Below are 21114 nucleotides of genomic sequence, written 5' to 3'. Positions count from 1 at the left end.
TAAAGCTTCAATATTTTAATTTTTGACGTTTTAAAAGGAGAACGTAATAATATTACAGCGATTGAGTGACGTCTATACTATTATGAAATCCCATCGATAATTTTAAAAATAGTAAAACGCGAATTAAAGTAAAATCAATTTTTAAACAACTTGCAATATACTTGTTCCAAAAATTAATTTAATACATAAACATTATTAATTTACATTAAACACTATTTACTTTCGGTTTAAAGTGAACGTCGACACTGTATAGAACTATTATTGCCGTACACAAACAAATATAGGAGGATAATAATTTATAGATTTATACTATAAGCGAAACTGCAGCAGAATATTTACATCCGTCGAAATCAAATAAAAAACTCCGTTTTAAATGGGATTATCGCAATTAAATGTGTGATTTTATTTTAAAAATTCGACGATAAAATATTGTAATACATTACGCGTGTGCCGCCCGAGGGTAAAAACGGACGAGACTTATTATTACTATTAGTTATTACTCGATATTATTGTTATTTTCACTTCGGGACGGGATATACGTTGAGGGACGACCAAGACCGTCACCCCTCCAACGCCACGGAGGGCTGCCGAATGTTTTTCCATAATATTCGTGGCGATCGGACGAGACGTCGGCTTAAATCCTGCACAGTGCATCGCCCTAATATATAACATGTATAATATATAATGTATATTATATATATATATATATATATATATATATACGATGCACCTACTTAAGGGGTGGAGGAAGTGGGGATATTTCAGTTTAATAAGCTATTCGTTTAATTTACGGCTGACGGTAATACGCCAATAGTATATATTACTATATATACATATATAGATTATACGAGATTTTTTTTCGCTGGAGGTGGTGGGTGTCATTCTGGTGCAAATATCCCGTCGTAAAATATCCAAAGGGAAGGCCGCGAGCACGGCGACACTGCACCGATCAGGGACGACAATAATTACAATAAAAGCTCTTCGGCCTTATATTTATCGTGGATTGCCCTGCAATAAAATTTTATTTACTGTACCGCACCACGACCGCGGCCGTTATAGAGCGGTACAACAAATCGGGTATACAGGGGAAAAAAAAAAAATATATATATTATATACGTCATTATACATACACACTGTTTACAAATATATATATTGCCCCAGCTATTAGTGGGCATGTTTCAATTTGCCCGGTCCAATTGTCGTTTCGGAGTAGTACTAAATACACGTTTGAAGGGGTTTGGTTAATGATTTTTGCGGCTTTAATAACGGTTTGCAAATAATATTTATGTACAGTTGTGACCGTCGCGCACAGTAGTTGTGCACATCGTTTGAAAAATAGTGCAATTCATATCGACCTCCGAAGTGGTCGAATACTGTGGTGTTGGGGCGGTGATGCGGGTCGAAGATGACCGACGTGCGGCAGCTCGGTTTTATCGGCGGAATGACATTTTATGCGTAACTAAATAACAATTAAACGTTTTATTACGACGCTAATTTTAGGTGTACATTATTGTTATTATAATGTGCGCCATAACTGTAAACAATATAATATTACGCGGGGTACGACGCGATAGTAACGAAACGTTATCGCAAACGTGACTGAACAAACCTAATTCGATGTTAATAAAAATAAAAATCAAAACCGTTTCTTTTAGAACAAACTGTTTAAGGGGGGCTATGCACACTAGAATAACATTCAATTTTCATGTTCAACACTCGTTTTTCAATTTTGTGTCGATTATTATGTTTCCAAACGATTTCTTAAACTTCAAAGTTTCGTATGAAATGAAAATATAAATATCAAAGATTCACTGTCTAGACATTTATTTGGCATTGTGTAAAACAGTTTGATCCACCAAAAGATTATACATTCTTTATTTTATATTTATATGTAGAGTACTGTTAACTTATTTTTGTATTATTTATAATTACACATTTATACAATAATATTTGAAAAAATATCTCAAAAATACACAACGCTCAATTACACTACTGTAAAGAAAGTTTTATAATGACATTTTAATTTATTTCTTTTCCCCATTTCATTAAACAAAACCATTAAATTAAATTCCCTCTTAAAGCCACATTACTAAAAACGTATTTTTTATAAATGGGTTATAGAATAAATACTTATACATAAATAGGTACATAATAATACGATATATCATTATATAATATCTTTTATATCTCTCTGATTAGAATGTTTGAAAATTAATAACATTTACAGTAATTTTACCATAAAAATATATAAAAAAATTATGCTGTACATTAATATGTATTAATTTTTTAATTTGATATTGCTTTATATTCTGCATGGATCATTAAAATTTTAATGCAAATAATGCATCATACGTCATTTGATGTAATTCATTGTTCAATATTTTGAACGAAAATCTCAAAAACGTTGAAAAATAATGAATGAGTATTCATTTTTATGAATTTATCGTACAAAAAAATTATTCGTTTAACAAATACAAAGAGTTTGAATTAGATTAGGTGCATTATTGTTGTAATACTATAATTATATTTATTACAATTGGGTTGTGTTTTGGATGAAATTCAAAATAAGATTTTAATTTTAAAAAAAAATAGAAAGAGCTATTGTTTTCTTATTAAATAACAAATTCAAATTAAACCATCTATATATAAATGAAATGAAACTGAAATCATATACCAAATTATTAAATGGTATTTGTGTTTATTTCAAATCATACACTCTTTGTACACGATTAATTTTAATGATAGTTTACTGTTGAAATATAAACGCTTCGTTTGGTGTACCAAAATAGGCGTAAAAATTCAACAAATGTGATACACCGATCAGTGCATCACGTCATTCAGTTTGTTAAATTAATTTCATGACGATAATAAAATATGACACGGTGACGGTGAGTGGCCAATAAAGAGACTTGTGAAGTCGATGATGAATTTAAATGGTCGTATAAAAACTAGAGAATTATACAAATGTGCCTATATAGTTATAAATTACCTAATAAAGCTGTATTATTGAAAAAATCAAAATAAAATACGAAACGATAGTAATTGGTGAGAGTATAAGGTTTTTTTTTTATTCATAGATCGTTCACGGTTACTTGAACGGTTTTCCGCGTACAGAAGAAAATCACTAAACGAAACAAGCAAACACGGTATACATGACTATTATATTATACGGTGCACACACATACAGATATATACCGATATTATATGTAAGTACGTGTAAATCTAATTCGGCGGAAGGAAAAAAATTATCTCTCTCGGCGCCGCGGGACGACGACGACGACGACAACGAGCCGCCTCGAAGGAAATAATTAATTATATTATCTCGGGCCACGTGAAAAACCGAACAGATCCAAGAACGTGCGAGAAGCATTATACGTGTAGGCTGTGGTATACACATATAGGTACACGTTCGGTGCGGTATAATAATATGAGGTTATTCTGGAGCTAATGGGGCACGTATATCTGTCAGGACTGTTGCCGTTGATAAATTGTCGTATATGTCGTGGAAATTGCAGCTCGCGAAAAAAGACCCCACCGCGTTTTGCAGGGGACGGTCGCGTTCGGTGGATCAACGGGAAATAATAATAATATAATATACACACCTACTAAATCTAAATAATATTATATAACGGTATATAAATATAAAATATGCAATGCACAGAAGGAATCAATGGTATCGTAAAAAATAAAAAATATGTACAATATTTTATAGATTTTTAAGAAATAATTTTTTTTTCTTTGACCGATGTGACCATGCATGAACATTATTTATTTTAAAAAAAACATAAAAACATAGAGATTGACCTGGCCGGTGAAGGTGAAATAGAGTATGAGATCGAACAGAAACGGTTGATTTCTATCCCAGAGTTACAGCCACCCCTTATACGTGCGCACGGGTATTATATTACGATTTCTGTATAATATTATACAATATTATGTACATAGACAAGCAGACGCCTAGAGAGCGATGGAGAAACGAGGAGAGAAATGCTGCAATTGCAGTACTTCAGTAGCGTTAAAAGACAAATAAACGGTTTTAGGACGAGGTCCAAATAACTCTTAATTTAATATAATAACATCTCGGAGTCCGCATGGTGGGGGGAGGGGTCGGTTGAAGGGCTGCCGAGATCGGTGGCATTTGGCGCGTGTGAGGAGGGTATGGCGGGGTCTTTAAAGGATTTCGATACCATCACGGCGGCCGAATATATCGGGTAGTTTAATGATGGGCCGGCGGAGAAGTTATTTCGCTTATCAGTATGCGAATCTCTTTTTCCGTCGGCGCCGTTTCGTGGACGTTTTCGACTCTATCCAGACCAATAAAAATAACCCCCGGTTCCCGCCAAAAAGAAAAATGACAATGATGATCCTCATATATGACATATCATTATATACTCACTTTACGACGTTTAGTTCCTAAGTTTTTACGACAAAAAAGACGTCACGTTATTGCATTGGATTGACCAATACACTCCGAAATTAATATATCCAGTATCAGAGATCTGTTTTATCCTTTTTCCTACATCGTCATCACTGTATATAGCTATGAAATCGATTTCATTAAATTTGATTAAATACGGCAACAAAACGGTAACATCCACAGCTATACGTTATGTCATTATTATTTATTATTATAATTATTATTGTACGATTTATTAATTATTTTTTTGTTTTTCAAAATTGGTCATTCGAATAACTAGTAACAACTAAAAACCAACCTATGTGAACAAAATCGTTAATAAATGTAAAAAAAAAAAAAAAAAACGATTAATATTATTGTACACAGATTACATGATTTATCGTTTGAAAAATGAGTGAAACCTCATATAAGTTAAGTCCATTGATATTATTTAGAGATTTGAAAACTAATTGTTCTAAATTTAAAATGGCAGTATCTTCATGATTACAATCTAACCATCACATCACATTATTCAGCTTCATAGTTATTTATATTTTATACATTTTTAAGAAATATTACGTTTTTTTTTTTACTTTGACCAATGGGACCAGACACGAACATTATTAATTAAAAAAAAAAACATAAAAACATAGAGACAAAACCTTTCTTCTCGTTATAAAATATAGAACACGAATATTAATTAGATTTGTTAATACTTCGGTGAAAATATAATAATTATAAGTAATATAACCTTAAGAACAAAATGAAAAAATGCTTAGTGTTTCTTTCCTTGTCTACTTGTATTAAATCTATACGTTAATACCGTATTCAAGCTGATAAATCTGAAAGGGATGATAGAAAAGTATATCAACCTTCTCATTACTGTTTTTGAAATTTCTCTTCTGGTAAAAACTAATTTGCAACAAGTCTCGTTTTCTTTTCTTTTTTCTCTTCATTTACTCTTATACGCCGTAGATTTCCATTTACTCGGCCACAGCTTATTTCTCGGCATAACGGTTCATTTGGTCTTTGACGAAAGATCGAATGAGCCAAGGCATAGCCTCCAACGACGGGGGCGGATGGCGAGACACCCTTATTCGCAATAATAATAATAATAATAATAACATAAGAGGGTAGTGAAAAATATAATTCCTATATAACACTAGAGATTTAAATTAATGTTCTCGCGACTAACGAAGTCAAATGTGTATATTATATGCATTTTAAATTATGTCTATCAATTGTTTTTAAGGAGGCAAAAGTATGAATGCGACTCGAACAGTTTCTCTCTCATCATTAATGGGTAAGTTATGTAGAACTCCAAGTCTACTGATTTCTATCGTATTGCAAAGAATATTATCCATTGGTCTAATTCGATACGAAAAAAATTGTATTATACGATATTTTTCTCTTTTTTTTTTTTTTTGTCCTACTGGTCGACGGCGAAACAATATCACTGTCTACCAGAAAACTTGTAACGAGTGTCTCATTAAAAGAAATTGTTCCGCGTTACTAATGAACCCTTTATAGACACTCTATGCATAAAAAATACATACAAAAAGGTTTATAACAGTTGGGTGGGTTTTCCCTCGGCTTAGACAATTTGGCTCACGGTCGGGAGTCGTCATTAAATTGGTCAAATTTGATTTTCACACGTTACCTTGCGCACTGTGTGTTTGGAAAAATTTTAATTTGCAGACAAAAACATATAGTAAGAATGGATCTAATGAAATCATAGTTATTATGAATTTTATTTGAGCCCCATAAAGCTGAATTCGTTTTCAAAACTTTTGCTCGTTTGTTCTTTTTCATGAAACGCGTATAATATTATGATGTATCTAGTATCTACCTTTTGCATGTATGACGGTTATTATATAGATACATTTGTTTAAATGATTGTTTTCAGTCATTAGAATGGTAATAGTTTTTTCCACACATGATTATATATTATCATGACTTTATAGCTTATGTTACAGTAAAATATATGTACAGAATATGCATGAGTAAATTGTTTATTTTTTATTTTTATACTTATATTTGTAAATAAATGAAAATTCAATAGGTACCTGTATTCATTTAAATAAAAACGATTCTGTACACATGGAATTAGAGATGTGACTTATCTAACATAGAATTATTTTCGTCATAAAATAAGTAAGTTTAAGGTATAAGATTCGGTAACTGCATAATATTATGCGACATTTTTACTTTTTATTGTTAAAAAGTTTCATTCAATAATAACTTCCCGAAAACGATTTACTTATGTGCTATAGCTATAATATGGTTTACTTTCGAAATATAGTATGAATTATTAGTGTGACTAAATATATATCTCTAAAAAGTAACAAAAATTGAGTTCACTAGATGGTAGGTAGCAAAAGTTTACAATTTTTGATTTTAAATGCAATTAATGAAGGTACAAGAACATGTTCAAATGTAGTTTGTCATATTTCGCAAAGTGTAATGCGGTAAACTTCCTTAGACCGTTTCAAGTATTCACGCACGTAAAACGTATGCACGCGACGAACAAGTTTCTTTCGCTTGGGGCTCCCTACCTCACTCTCACCAACGCTTAACTCTCATTTGTACCATTCGACAAAACTTCGTTAGGGAAAATCAGCAAATCGTCGACCGTGTTTTTGGCAAATACACAACTGAGAGATATGACATAGTTCCTTAGAACAAATTCTTGCACGGAAAGTACTTATACCTCAATGACGAATTTCCTTCTATTTAAAACATTCCAAACGTAAAATGATTATAGGATTCAACTTTAAATTACGTTATATGACCCGTAACCCGCGGTTTCAATAAGTTTTAGATAAAACTTTTGTACAATATGTTGAATTGAAATATTTTAATATCATATTTATTATTTAGAATATTTTTTAAGTCACTAATCAGCAGAAAAATCAAAATGAAAAAAAAAACGACAACGAATAACCGTAATAGTTCCAACCCCATTATTATGGTCTAGTGTAATACAATATTATTTCGCACCCTCCATTTACGATTATTATGATACAATTATGTATTATACCGGTATATTGTTCGAAAATAGCATAATATCATAAAAACCTATAATTAAGCCTGTAGATTTTTTTTTTATTTGTATTCCAAAGTTTACTATTTGTTTCATCAATAGGAAAAATTATAATTTACATTTGAATACTACATGTTAATATGGTAAGATTTTCTGGACAAAAATAGGTATTGTTAATACACAATGAGAACACGATAAAATGTTTACACAAAGAACTTGGACTAATGGTACAGTGTTTAATAATAATAACAATAATTTCTACTTTATTCAAATGCCAATATAATATGAATTTTAAAAATTCGCCCTCCCGATTAAATTCCACTTATATACAGTGTGTACCATGCTCTGTATTGTGAGGGATGGGTTCGATTATTGTACGTTAACGAGAACGGTTCGGGGAAAGTTTCGTAGCTAAATTTTTTTTTTTTTAAATTTCTATATAAATAAATTATCATACAATTTTAAGTACAAATTAAATAACATCGACGAACAGCAACGGTTATTATTATGTCGATATTACCCACCTACCTATCATATAATATTATTTTTTTAATCGTAATAATTTTACTCCAATCCGAGCAAATCGCCATGAACATTATATAATATATAATATTATACCATTATATTATACACTAAACGTGGGTGGAGGGTGGTAAAAAAGTTTCCATTTTTCGCAAACCATTTCCTATCGGACGAATTACGGAGAAGAGCTCGACTATAATGTCATTGATGTTCAGCGTTCGTGTGTATATATATTATATACATACATATATATAATATATATATTATAGGAACGGGAATGATGGACACAGTATATATAGCGAGGTCGTTACATTATATCATTACGGTGGCGAGGCGGATGGAAGCCACATAGGTTTAAATGTTTAAAGACGTATTGGCCGTTTTATGGATTTTCGGTACCTAACATTCCTGAACCGACCAACATTATAGCGTCCGTAATTCTAAAAGGGTTGACCACATAAAATATTGCCATGTGTACCCATCAAAGCATCGGTATAGTATTGGGATCATTACGTACCTACATTGCCGCCGTTACTAGCCATAAGTTATTATTTTAATTACGATTTATGGTGGTTCGGTGCGATGTGACGACCTCGGGGGATTTAAACTTGTTTAGAAAATATACGAGTATGGTACAGTAACATTGTTTTTTTTTTTCACCTTTAGTGTACAGTACGAATTTAATTCAATAAAAGTTCAAAATAAATGGCCTCAGGTGAGTGAAAAGTCGGGTTTTCTCTTTATCATATTTTCATTTTTTTATTTTACCATTTACATTATATTATGTATATATGTACATTTTTTTTGTAATACGTATAATGTAATATTAATAACGATAAATGAGACCAGAACAGCTTTTGAAATTTATGACCTTTGACCCTTTCGCCGTACATGCACGTAAATACTGAAATTTTCATCTCTCACTTCTCGCCTCCACCATATTCTCCAAACGAGGTTAAACAGAACTTGTGATTTATGCCTAGCAATTATATGCGGTCAAAGGCTCACCGGGCCTTGGGAATGCAATTAGGTTGTACCGTTGATGTACGACCGAAGCGAAAATTTTGAAGATTTTAATTTGCCACAGTTGCTTCACCGTGTAAATGAGAGCGCCGTTAATTTCGGGATGTTCTTTCAACTTGAAATTAGTTCGAAACGCCGGTAACACCACCTCCTCTTTCTCCTCCACGCCACGGAGGCTCCCTATTACTTGTTATTCACCGTCTCCTTGTCAGGCATTTTTTTTAACTGAAAAGTTATTAGCATTAATAACTCTTTAAATATCCCCTCAGGTAAATAAATAATTTCCTTAAAACAATTCCCAACGAAAACCAACGAGGATATTAAAACAAAAACGGATATTAAGACTACTGCAGGTACCTATACTTTTTTTAATTATAAAAATATATTTCAAAAATTTGAACCGTATAACAAATTAATAAAAAAAAGGAAGTTTAATTGAAATAATTTGACAAGAAAATGGCATTCGTTTTTTCTACAGCGTTCATTCGTTGGCTACAATACAATTAAATTTTTACGAGTACCAACTATTATAGTTCTATATAGGTACGTATAAAACATATCATATAATATATATATTATGACAGACCGTATTCAGTTGTATAGTTTCTTTATTCCGATATTCGTTTCAGAAAATAATATTGGGTTCATGATATACCATTCATAATAATAGCTGTTTATTTTACATTTTATAAGGAATCATAATATAAACAATGTTCGTATACTTTTAAAATATATATAACATTTCTTGGTAAAAAAACAATATACATCATACCTATATAATAATAGGTAAATAGTGTGGAATGTGATCCAAATAATGGGAGCCCTCGAGCGCTGCTTATTTCATATTTGTCAATTTTGAAAAAAAACCCAAAACCATAAAATATTTATAAAAAGATTTGTGGCTAAAATACATTATACATACAAGAATGTTTGAAAGTATGTAGTACCAAAAGTAGACGTAACGAACTTCATATAATTACCAAAGTACATAAAGGTATATCTATATTCAATACATACCTACCAGTATATTTATGGCTTTCTATTTAATTATGAGCTTATTTTGTATATTAAAACTAATGCTTTCGGTTATGTATTATGAACTAGTTATGATATAACCCTATACACTTCCTTTTTAAGTTTTAATCAACTTGGACCTATAAAACGGTATTAACATTATATTGTTTTGGAGAAATTAATAATATAAATTAGTGTAGGTAGGTACTCAATATTCGGTAAAAGTATACACATAACTTACGAAGGTTTTCAAGATCTTGAAAGTATTGAGGCGCTTGATATTTCGGATATTATGATATTATTACCTAAGATAATTATGTCCGTTGTATTAATTTAGCAAAGATTCGAAAATTTAATTTATTAATGTTATTAGATAATTTTCAATACATTGATCTATGTAGTTCACTTTAAGTAACTATTTTAATCATCAATTTAATATTTCTAAATAGTTTTAATGAAAAACACTCAGAATAATTTTATTGCAATCGCTTTTGTATGTTGGACAAGTGCAGTAAGGCGCTTAAGAGCTAAAGACATTATTCTAATGTTGGAGTTTTTATTTTTTATTTTTCCATTGCTATCATTGTATTCAGATAATAACACGGGATAATTGATATAATGAGGTGTCCATATAAATAAGATGTGTCTAAAGGTATTTGTTAAAAGTTATTGATCTAAAACCATTTTAATAAATATTAAAATACGAATTCAATTATATTAAAATGAGCCTAAAGTTTTTATAATAAATGTATGTATAATGTGTTGTTCTAAACCGTTATAAGTATGATATATTTTAGATAAGTACTTTTTGCAATAATTCGACGTGATCGTGTCGTGTAAGGTTGGTTACAATGTGTACCGTCTCATCTCAGCATTATAGGTGCGTATGTTTCTAATTATTCTAATTTAGTGATAATAGTTCGCGTTGTATATATTATATAGTTGGGTTATTATTTATAAACACTAAGGAATAATAATTAACTGTTTTTACGTACCTTGCAGCTGGAGTGGCTGATGTTGCTCAAGTTCAGCCGGTACACGTGATCCCTGAAAACCAAATGAACCAACGTTATATATTATTAATTAATTAACGAAGTACGAACGGATGAACGTTCAAGGAGGACGGGAGAGCACTAAGGTGATTAGTGCTGTAATAGACAAGGGCCTGTCACTATTTAGACGATCGAAAAGTTTTCAGCCCCGCAGTGAACTGTCAGGAGGCAGAACGCGCATTGGTCTACCACCGACTCCCGTATATGTGTGTGCGCGCGGACTTTGGAGTATTGACCGGGTATGGGCGAGGGGGTGACGGAGAAATGATTTAACTTTAGAATTAATTTAGGATCAGAATTTATGTATACACATAATATACATAATAATATAATATGTACACGCCAATCCCAGAGAAAATGCAATTGAACATGTGCCGCCGAGCTAATTACGGCGTATATTCGGAATGTTTGTTTGGCATATAATGCATTATACGTATACACGTCACGAGCAAGATGACGATAATAATAATAATATGATAATGCCGAAAAGAGACGGACGTTTGGCGTATCAAACAGTTAAGTTTAGTCGAAATACGTATAGGTACGTGGAAAATGACATTCGCGTCAGTATTGTATGATGTTTATTATATTATTGTGATTGTATTATTGTGTAGGGTGTCAACGCAACGATGAAAACGATCCACGGTGATGATGATAACAAAAATAATAATATATTCGCAATGTGCTCATTTCGCATGAAGGTTTTTGTCACGTCTAGTCGAAATTTGCAATAACTTGATGTGTATAGTACAATAAATATATTTGTATACAATATGTATACATGGTTAGAATTGCATGAAATTCTGTATAATATTTTTATTTATGTACCGGAACTTGAATCGTTTTATTCAGGAAAAAAAAATATATATTTTAAGTATTCGATAAAAGGTTAACCATATTCTCAATTTGTTTCCGATATTAAAATATATATAACTTTGACTATCATTGGATAGATAACTGTTATATTTTATGTTACGTAGTTCTATGCATTAATTCGTTTGGTGCACTGTGCACATAAGCTAGTTAATATGAATGATAAAATGAGTGCAAAACTAATTAAAACACTGCTGGTTGAGAGTGGTTGTGCTCGCGAGTGTGTTTGTCTATTGAAGTGTAAAAAAAAAAAAAAAAAAATGTTAATCTTCTCTTTACAAAATTCAACTAAACCTCCGCATGAGTTGATTTACTATAATTTCGGTGCCTTTGGGTAGTTTCTCGTCTCGGAAAATACGATCGGTATTATAAAACTTGTGTTTCGGACAAATATACCACACGCGCTAAGAACCGTAAACCGCAGACGCTGTGCACACGATTATCGTGTTCCCGAATACATTAGGATTAAATACACAAAACCTCTAGACGAAGGGATGTTCGCGGTGGTCCAAGTGCGGTACAAGATATAATGATCATAGATGTTTACGGAGTCCAAAAATAGCGGTCGATAATATTATTGTTGTGCCCGATCCACTGCATAGGTCGATCACGACTGTTGTCGAACGTGTTTGTTATAAAAAAATAAAATGATTTTTAAACGGACAGTGATTTGAAAACAAATGTTCGACAACGGTGTTCATTCGACTTACACAAAATAACATCTCCCACTCTATTAGTTGGCAACTTGAAGGTTTTTCGCTCGTATTATTTATCTTCATGTTATACCACACCTATTGGCTATATAGTGACGTGAACGAGTGTATTTGATAGTTTTTCAGTTTCCCGAATAAAAGCCCCACGGCAAGCTATCAAGACGATTTTACAATCCGACACGGCGTCACCCAGACAACTTGCAATATTATTGTTGCCCACTGCAGGTTATTGTATGAGCTACCTACCTATATTAAATATTATAATATTATTTACGATATTATTTCAGAATGCTTCATGAGACATCTGACGGATTTGGTCTGGTTAGTCATTATATATTACCTACTGACAAAATCATTTTAAATAAACGTGGATCTTATCAGTTTTTAACATTTTTTTTTACTATAAACAAAATACTTGTTGTATGAATATTAAGTGGTTCTCCCCGGAAAATATATCCATATATTTAAAAAATATATAATACTATTAAATTAATCAAATTAAGAAAATTTTTTTAAAAATTACCCAAACAAAAAATTGTTGCAACAATCTTTATATAACTAATATTACATGACATATGTAATAATAATATGACATTAATAGAAAATAACTCTGAATTTTATAAAGTTTGCATAAAATAATGTTAATTTTCTTTATAAGTATATAGTTACCTATGTATATTTTATTTATTTTACAACTACAATTTAAATATCTAAGAAATAGCCAACAACGATAAAATCGTTTATTAAATTTTTGATAATTGGATTTAAATTTGAAACGACAATAGATTATAGGTGGTGCCGATGCGAACCGAGCGAGATGAGTGTTCAACACCCTATAATACTGAAATAATCTGCAGCCCTTACTCTTTCAAGTGTGTAATAATTGGAGAAAAAAAATATGACAATATACAATAATATATTAATTTTCAAACGTAATAATGAATAGGTAATTGTACGTCTCGTCACAACTGCACAATACGGCTCAGGTTATTTTGATTTAATTCGCGCGCGTTCAGCCGTGACGAAAATTTTACCGAGTTTAAATTAAAAAACAAATACTCGTGTAATATTCTCGATCGAGGGTTATTTTATTTCACGAACGATTTCTTTTACGCCCCACGGGGGTTAACGGGGTCGTCTCGGCCACGGTATACACATTGCCGCAGCAGCAGCTAGAGATCAATATCCAGCCAGATTACCATTACTTTCATACCACGGTGCGGGCGTTGACTTTTTATTTAATTATAAATTTTTTCGTCTACCCAACCGTGCGTTAATTTCATCTCGAGCGTCCAGTGGGTGCTCCACCACCTCGCTGGGTGCTGGACGACGACGGGCGCGGTACAAATTGACGGCGAATTTTTCGTCCCAATAATTCGGTGGCGGGCGGGCAGTGCAAGAGCGGGTAGTGATGTGGGTGGAAGAACGGCTTTTTAAAAACAGCCTTTAGAATGTCATAACGAAACGGCGTATAAATCAGCTGCAGACCCCTACAACAAGCCCACCCCTGTCCTGCAGCAGCAGCGGCGGCGGCGTATATAATATTATTATATAGTGAGCGCTGCGCCGCTATTCTTCTGCGGCGGTGAGAGATCGAACCGGAACGCGCCAATCGTTGAGGTACGACAAAACGGGGTGGCAGACGGAGCAGATAGAGAGAAAGAGAGAATTCAAGTATGTATATATATATATATATATATATTCTGTGTGTGAGTGTGTATTATAGCTGCAGTGGAAGAAACAAGAGGAGAAGCGGGGGGAGGGCGACTGTTTAATTTCACGGTTCGACTGGCAAACTCTATGCCATTTACTATATATATATTAATGTAATGTATACGAATGTGCGTTTGTTTGTGTGTGTGGCTCGTTATTTAGTTCGCAAAACAAACATACGAGATCGCAATGATGAGCCGCGGAACTTGCAGCGGGGATACCGCGGTTACGGTCTGGTTTTTTCTCTTCCCCCCCACTGTTTGTTTGGTTTTTACCATGCACCGCGCTGTGGAACTCTATCGTCGGCGAGGCTAGTGCGAGTGCGAAGAAGAGTCTATCGAAACTTAACATATAGATTCGCTTTAATTCTCATTAATTAACTGCAATGACGAGGGTGATGACGACGACGTCGACAACAACGATATCGCGCGGTAGTCGTTCGTTCTTAATGATAGTTAATGCCCTCGGAAATATATCCGTTTATTAAGAAAACTCTTTTAATGCACATCGGTTTAATGAAGTTTATAATACCCCGAAATCGGACATCCATAATTTGATATCGATTTCGTCATTCGATAAAAATATAGACCTCTAAAAAATACAGTATGTTATTTTTTTCTTGGTATATTATGTACATTTTGTGTTACCAATAAAATAGCTCGTTTCATACAAAATGTATACAGTTTATACAATTTAATGTACGTATTAATAAAATCCACAAAAGTCAACAATAAATGTATATATTTATACGAAAAATTTAATAAAACTTTATATTGAAATATATATAACTATATAAGTATACCTATAGGTATTAAAATAAAATTGTTGCTAATACTTCATTAAAACTAATAACATTGATTGCAAATAAAAATAAATAGAGATAGTTTTTCTAAATAATAATATAATACAGGATGTCCAAAAGAGATCTGACATTCTGACAAATGAAATAACTTTTGTTCTAATCAATATTTTTTAAAAATTTCTTTTAAATATAATCCATTGACACTTGCGCTACATTTTTAGAATACATTTTTTTTTTTTTATACTGAAAATAAAAAACTTAAAAATTGATAAAAAAATGTTTTCGAAATATTCAATATAGCCAATTTGTAAATCTGATTTTTAGAAAAATGTATATGGTAAAAACACTTATTTAAGTCAAAAGGCTGATTTTTTACAAGTTTTTAAATATCAATATTTTCGTTAGGTAAATTATAGTAATTTATAGTTTATACATCACATATTATTAAAATAAATACAATAAAAAAATAATTAGATTTTAACATGCACTTATTTAAAAATGTTCTTATAAAATATTTTAAAAAAACTTTATTATTATTTGAAATTACAAGGTTTTTAACATAAACTAGATCGTAATTTACTTAACGAAAATATTGATATTTAAAAAACTTGTAAAAAATCAGCCATTTGACTTAAATAAGTGTTTTTACCATATAAATTTTTCTAAAAATCAGATTTACAAATTGGCTGTATTGAATATTTCGAAAACATTTTTTATCAATTTTTAAGTTTTTTATTTTCAGTATTAAAAAATAAAAATGTATTCTAAAAATGTAGCGCAAGTGTGTATGAATTATATTTAAATACATTTTTTTTTAAATATTGATTAGAACAAAAGTTATTTCATTTGTCAGAATGTCAGATCTCTGTGGGACACCCTGTATTTTGCATTTATACTAGTCGATAAATTAAATTTATCTATATCTATATATATATATATATATATATATATATATATATATTTTATATATATAAATATATATATTTCAATGATATTTATACACGATTCGTATAGTTCATAAACGTTCATTATTTTTTTCAAACCATTAAATGGATGGTTTATTTTGCACAAACAAAAAAAAATTATTTGTATTGGGCATAATATTTTAATATAAGGAGGAAAAAAAATACGTTGTTCACTTTTAATAGGTTCATATTATACAAAAACATCATTTTAGATATTATATTGCAGTATACTGCGATCGAAAATCTCGAAAAGATAAAAATATGTACATAAATATTAAATGTAATACTTAATATTAACAATATAAACAAAAATTCAATATATTGCACATGTATTATCTTTATGAAGTCAAAGTGCGTAGTTTTTAAGTTTTTAAGTTTTTATGTTTTATTATTTTTTTTTCCGTGAACGTGTTGTGTGTATATTGGACAATGTGCTTAAAACATGCAAAACTATCTCATTTAAACTCACAAAACTGGGCTATTACAGTATAAACTTTTATAGTGGTCGGCTGAGAGAAGGTAAAAAAATATATATCATCGAACGTTTTCTCGGTAGAGTATAAAAAGAAAGCTTACGAAAAAACACTTGTGCGCTGTCAATTTGTCATTTTTTAAATTTTCTTATTTTTCCAAAATCAATAGAAAAACATATCCTTTTCAGTTGATATTTATGTATTTTATAAATTAACTAGCTGATCCCCGTGCACTGCAGTTAAAAATATCAACTCTATATGATTCAAAATGTGTGTTTAATTTGACTACCTTAATCTTCAATAAAGATTTTTTACACAGTCACATAAAATACAGGACTAAAACTTACTATAATAATATTTCAAATCATAATATTTTTTCCCATATTTAGTTGTGTAAAAGTGAAACAGTTTTCAAAATTGGTACCTAATAACAAATTTCTATTTTTTTATTCGAACTATCAATTGGGAGACATAACAGCATAGAAGTGACTTTATTATATATATAAAAAAAAAAACAAAAACATAAAATATCAATAAAAACTTTTAATACCAGACGCATGTGGCATGGAAAAAAATTATAAAAAAAAATTTAAAAAAATAAACTCAGGGATAATAAATTCCTTCGCACTAATTATTATTATTATCATTGAAACTAATAGAAACTATCTATAAACAAAAATTTCCATCGTAAATCTTAAAATGTCTGTTTGAGCACCTCTCGGGATTGGGCCTAACACTTAAAATCTTAGCGAATTTCGGTCCATCTAAAAAAAAATCTAATACATATATCTCAGTACTAAATTTCATCGTAATTGCTTCATCCGTTTAGGAATGCATAAAGGACAAACAGACAGACAGAAATCCATTTTTTTATAGATAGATATCAATCTTTGAATACTTTTCATTGGCTCGCATTATCACGCGCACACATTTTATTGAAATATTTTAAAAGTAAGCACCTATAGCTGTTTAAATACGCGCAGTGGACTTTTTGTTTGTAAATATTATATTACAAGGAACTTTAAAAGCCACGAAAGTGTGCCAGATAATCAAAATAATAACAATATTGATTTATTAAAAAAAAAAAGATAGCTTAATTAAATAGCTATTCAAAACAGTTAATGACTCTCGAAGACGGAGAGGGGGGCGAAATTGTGAGCTGAATAAAAACTTCGTCTCGTTGAAATCAAACTATTCGGTAATCAACCTGCGGGGTGGCGAAAAATAAAAATAATAACAACAAAAACGAGGACACAGTTCGATTGTGACAGACATACGCTAGAGATATGGTAAACTGCTTACATTTGCAGAAGCATTTCGCGTGATATAATGGATTTTATGCAAAATATGTTTAGCTCGGAACGCACTGGCGGTGGACGTGTATTATTTTGATTGGATGAGAGGGCAATAATTACATCAGTTCCCGCAAAAGCTGCGTACCTATAACCGTCAAACATTCATTTTTCGCGCAGTAAGTAAATTTAATTTACATCACGGGCGTGCGATATTTCAGCCGTGCGAAACGAGTTGTGATTCTCTCTCTCCGATAACCCCACCCTTGAATTATGACTTGATTTATTTTTCATATTTTCGAAACGTCGAATGCCTAACTACCTACGGTGTATAACATTATATTATATATTATTATAACAGTGTACAGACGCAATATTTTGTTCTACCCAACGACAACTCGTGAGGCTACAGCATTAATATTATTATCTTTGTAATTGTATTATACGCGTAATGTACAACGCGACGAGAAAAAAAACCAAACGATTTTCGATAGTATTATTATTATTGCACTCCGCCTCCACGTTGTTAACGTTTTTTTTTTCAATTTAGAATCGCATTTTAAAATTTAAGTGTGTTATACATTATATTGTTATTGTATAAATACACACGAAAATTCGAAAAAGCTCGTAAACCGTAAGTGATATTATTGTGCAGAACACAGTGTTTCCGGTATAGATTTTAATTTATCTATTAGCGTGCACAGTAGTCATGGCTGTTTTACAATATAGTTTCGATAAAATATTATAGAATATAAAATAATAAAACACCGATTCGTTTCTCTCGACCCGATTCCTTTTAACATAATTTTTGCTATTGTAGTCGTGTTTACCATAAACGGAGTCATAATAATTTATGAGTCACTATTTAGTGTCACTGTGCTATCGTTATTTATGATATAAGCTTGTATGGATAAAAATGTTTACATACTTATTTTTAATGTGTTTTTCTAAAGCCCCCAAATTTTATGATACAATTTTTCTCATAATAATAATAATAATAATATAATAAAAATATACATGATGATTTTTTTTTAATAGTAAACACTCTTTTTCTCAAAAAGTATTAATTTGTTTAAAATACTTTTTTTTACATAATTTGAATTTTAAAATCATCATTTGTTATATACAACCATTTTGAAAAAAATCTTTTATTTTTTGCTATTTTTATCTTTATAGTGCTTGAAGTTTATTATTTTTTGAGTAGCAATTTTTTATTTAATATTCTGTAACAAAATATATTTCTATGAATTGTAATAAGTACTTACAAAAAAATTGAATTTTGAACGAGAAGTTGATTAATTATTATAAGTACCTACGATTTCAAAATTTAAAGAAGTGAAACATTCTGCCGGTCTTTAAAATATTTGTCTACTACTACTAATACTACTTCTATACTAGGTACTCCAATAGCTTTCAAAATGAAATTCTAATTTATCATTGAAAATTCTCAAAAAAATATTCTGAAAGGAATATGTGTGTTGTTATTCAAAGAGTTATCAATTTAAAATAAGATAACAATATAAATAAAAACTAAAAAGATAAAAAATTTTAATATTTGAAAATATTTTTCTGTATTTTACCCAGTAATATAATATAATATGTTCATTATCATTAAATTATGGAAAAATTAATTGGATTTCATAAAATATAGGGTTATGACTTATGAGTATGAAGTATTTCATACTTGAAACTTTCAGCCTTCTTGAAATATTGAAAAATATAATATTTTAATTTTTTGTTTTCGTTATGTTTGACAAAATCATCATTAGATGGCCACACTTATTTTATAGCTGATTAGTGATTATCGGTTTATGATTATGTTTTTCTTTGATGGTTATAAATTATATTAATACTATTATACTAATAAGGGCCAGTCGTACCATTTTCCATTAAAGTTAACCGGAGTTTAATCGACCGAATTTGCCCAGTTAAATATTTGTTATCAGCTGATTAAGTTTAACCGTAGACGGAACAACTGGTCCTAAGGATTTAATAAATCTAAAATTTTTATTTTATTTGAATTTAAATAAAAAGTAGGTCAGCATTTCGGTGGTGGATGTTTGTCCATCGTCCCTTCAGTCCTCGGACAGGATAGTGTAATTTTATTATATTCGATTTGAATGCAATTATTGCATTCGATAAGCAACGATTCTGAGCGGACGAGGGAATCTTTTCTATATGGGGATAAACAAAGCGTTATAAAAACATCTTTAAGAACGATTTATATAAATAGGTAATATCATAAAAATTAAAAAAATATATAAAATTAAAAAAAAGCTCAAATGTCGCTCAAATTTTACCATGCCTAGGTAAAGATAATATAAGTAAACAACCCAAATTTCAAGTTTTTACGAATGTTTTTAACCGAATTACAACAAAAAACCCCCAAAATTAAAATGTCTATAAATATCTCAAAAATGGCTAGAATTTGCCTAACTTAGAACCGTTAAGATCAAAATCCAAAATACAAGAAAAAAGATCTCTTGTCATTTTTCATTTGAAGCAATATTTCTGGTAGAAAACGTCGTCCGTAATTATTTAATATTATAAAATCGTGAAATCATACGTTTTTCTCCTTTAACCGCTTATTTCGAGTACCGTATCGAAAATAGAAAAATTACCTCTCTTTAAAGTACCAGCTCAAGAACCATTACCTTTCAGAAAAGATGCTACACTTGATACTTTTGAGCAAGTTTAGAGGGAGAAAAAGTGTTAGAATAAAAAGAAAAAGAAAAAGAAATAAACATCATTGTAAAACCAATACATTCCTAGCCCCGCTCTGAATCTAAAATACTATATAAGGTTTAAAGTTATAAATTATTATAATAGGGGCTCTGGTTATAACTATATCTAATTAGTAATTATAAAATATTAAATAAACATGAATTAAAAAATTGATATAGGTAATTCATGTGTTTTGAAACTTTTTTAAGTATGTTTATATAATTATATGAATTGTATGTAATTTGCATAATGTACAGGTATGTAAAAAATATTCCAATAACATTTCTATTCTAAATTTAAATTAAAATTATTTTTCATTGTTTTTCATAAAATTAAATTCCATGATATTTTAGAACTCTATGCATATAAAATAAAAGTTTAAACGAATACACAAAATATTGAATTCCGACAAAAGTTAATCATTAAGTCAAACGAATTGGATCGCGAAAATGAGCTGTAGTTGCTTTAGAAATTAAAAATTCTTATTGGACCTTTCCACGATTTATTAA

At 30.5% G+C, this 21114-nt stretch overlaps 1 protein-coding gene across 3 annotated transcripts in view; it reads right to left on the bottom strand.

The window, feature by feature from the left end:
- Sema2a (Semaphorin 2a) overlaps window positions 1–21114 on the bottom strand; it is a 384224-nt gene that overhangs the window by 52995 nt on the left and 310115 nt on the right. For all 3 annotated transcript variants that reach the window (XM_089225342.1, XM_089225340.1, XM_089225341.1), the window contains one exon: window positions 10994–11045. In XM_089225342.1, coding sequence (XP_089081468.1) covers window positions 10994–11045 — 52 coding nt within the window. The remainder of the gene's footprint in view (window positions 1–10993; window positions 11046–21114) is intronic.

This window comes from Diuraphis noxia, unplaced genomic scaffold (assembly GCF_037042655.1).
Source record: "Diuraphis noxia isolate RWA-SAM2 unplaced genomic scaffold, SU_Dnox_SAM2 contig0004, whole genome shotgun sequence".
Lineage (NCBI taxonomy): Eukaryota > Metazoa > Arthropoda > Insecta > Hemiptera > Aphididae > Diuraphis > Diuraphis noxia.
The sequence above is the reverse complement of the archived record's forward strand: the minus strand, read 5'-3'. Positions and strand labels throughout refer to the sequence as shown.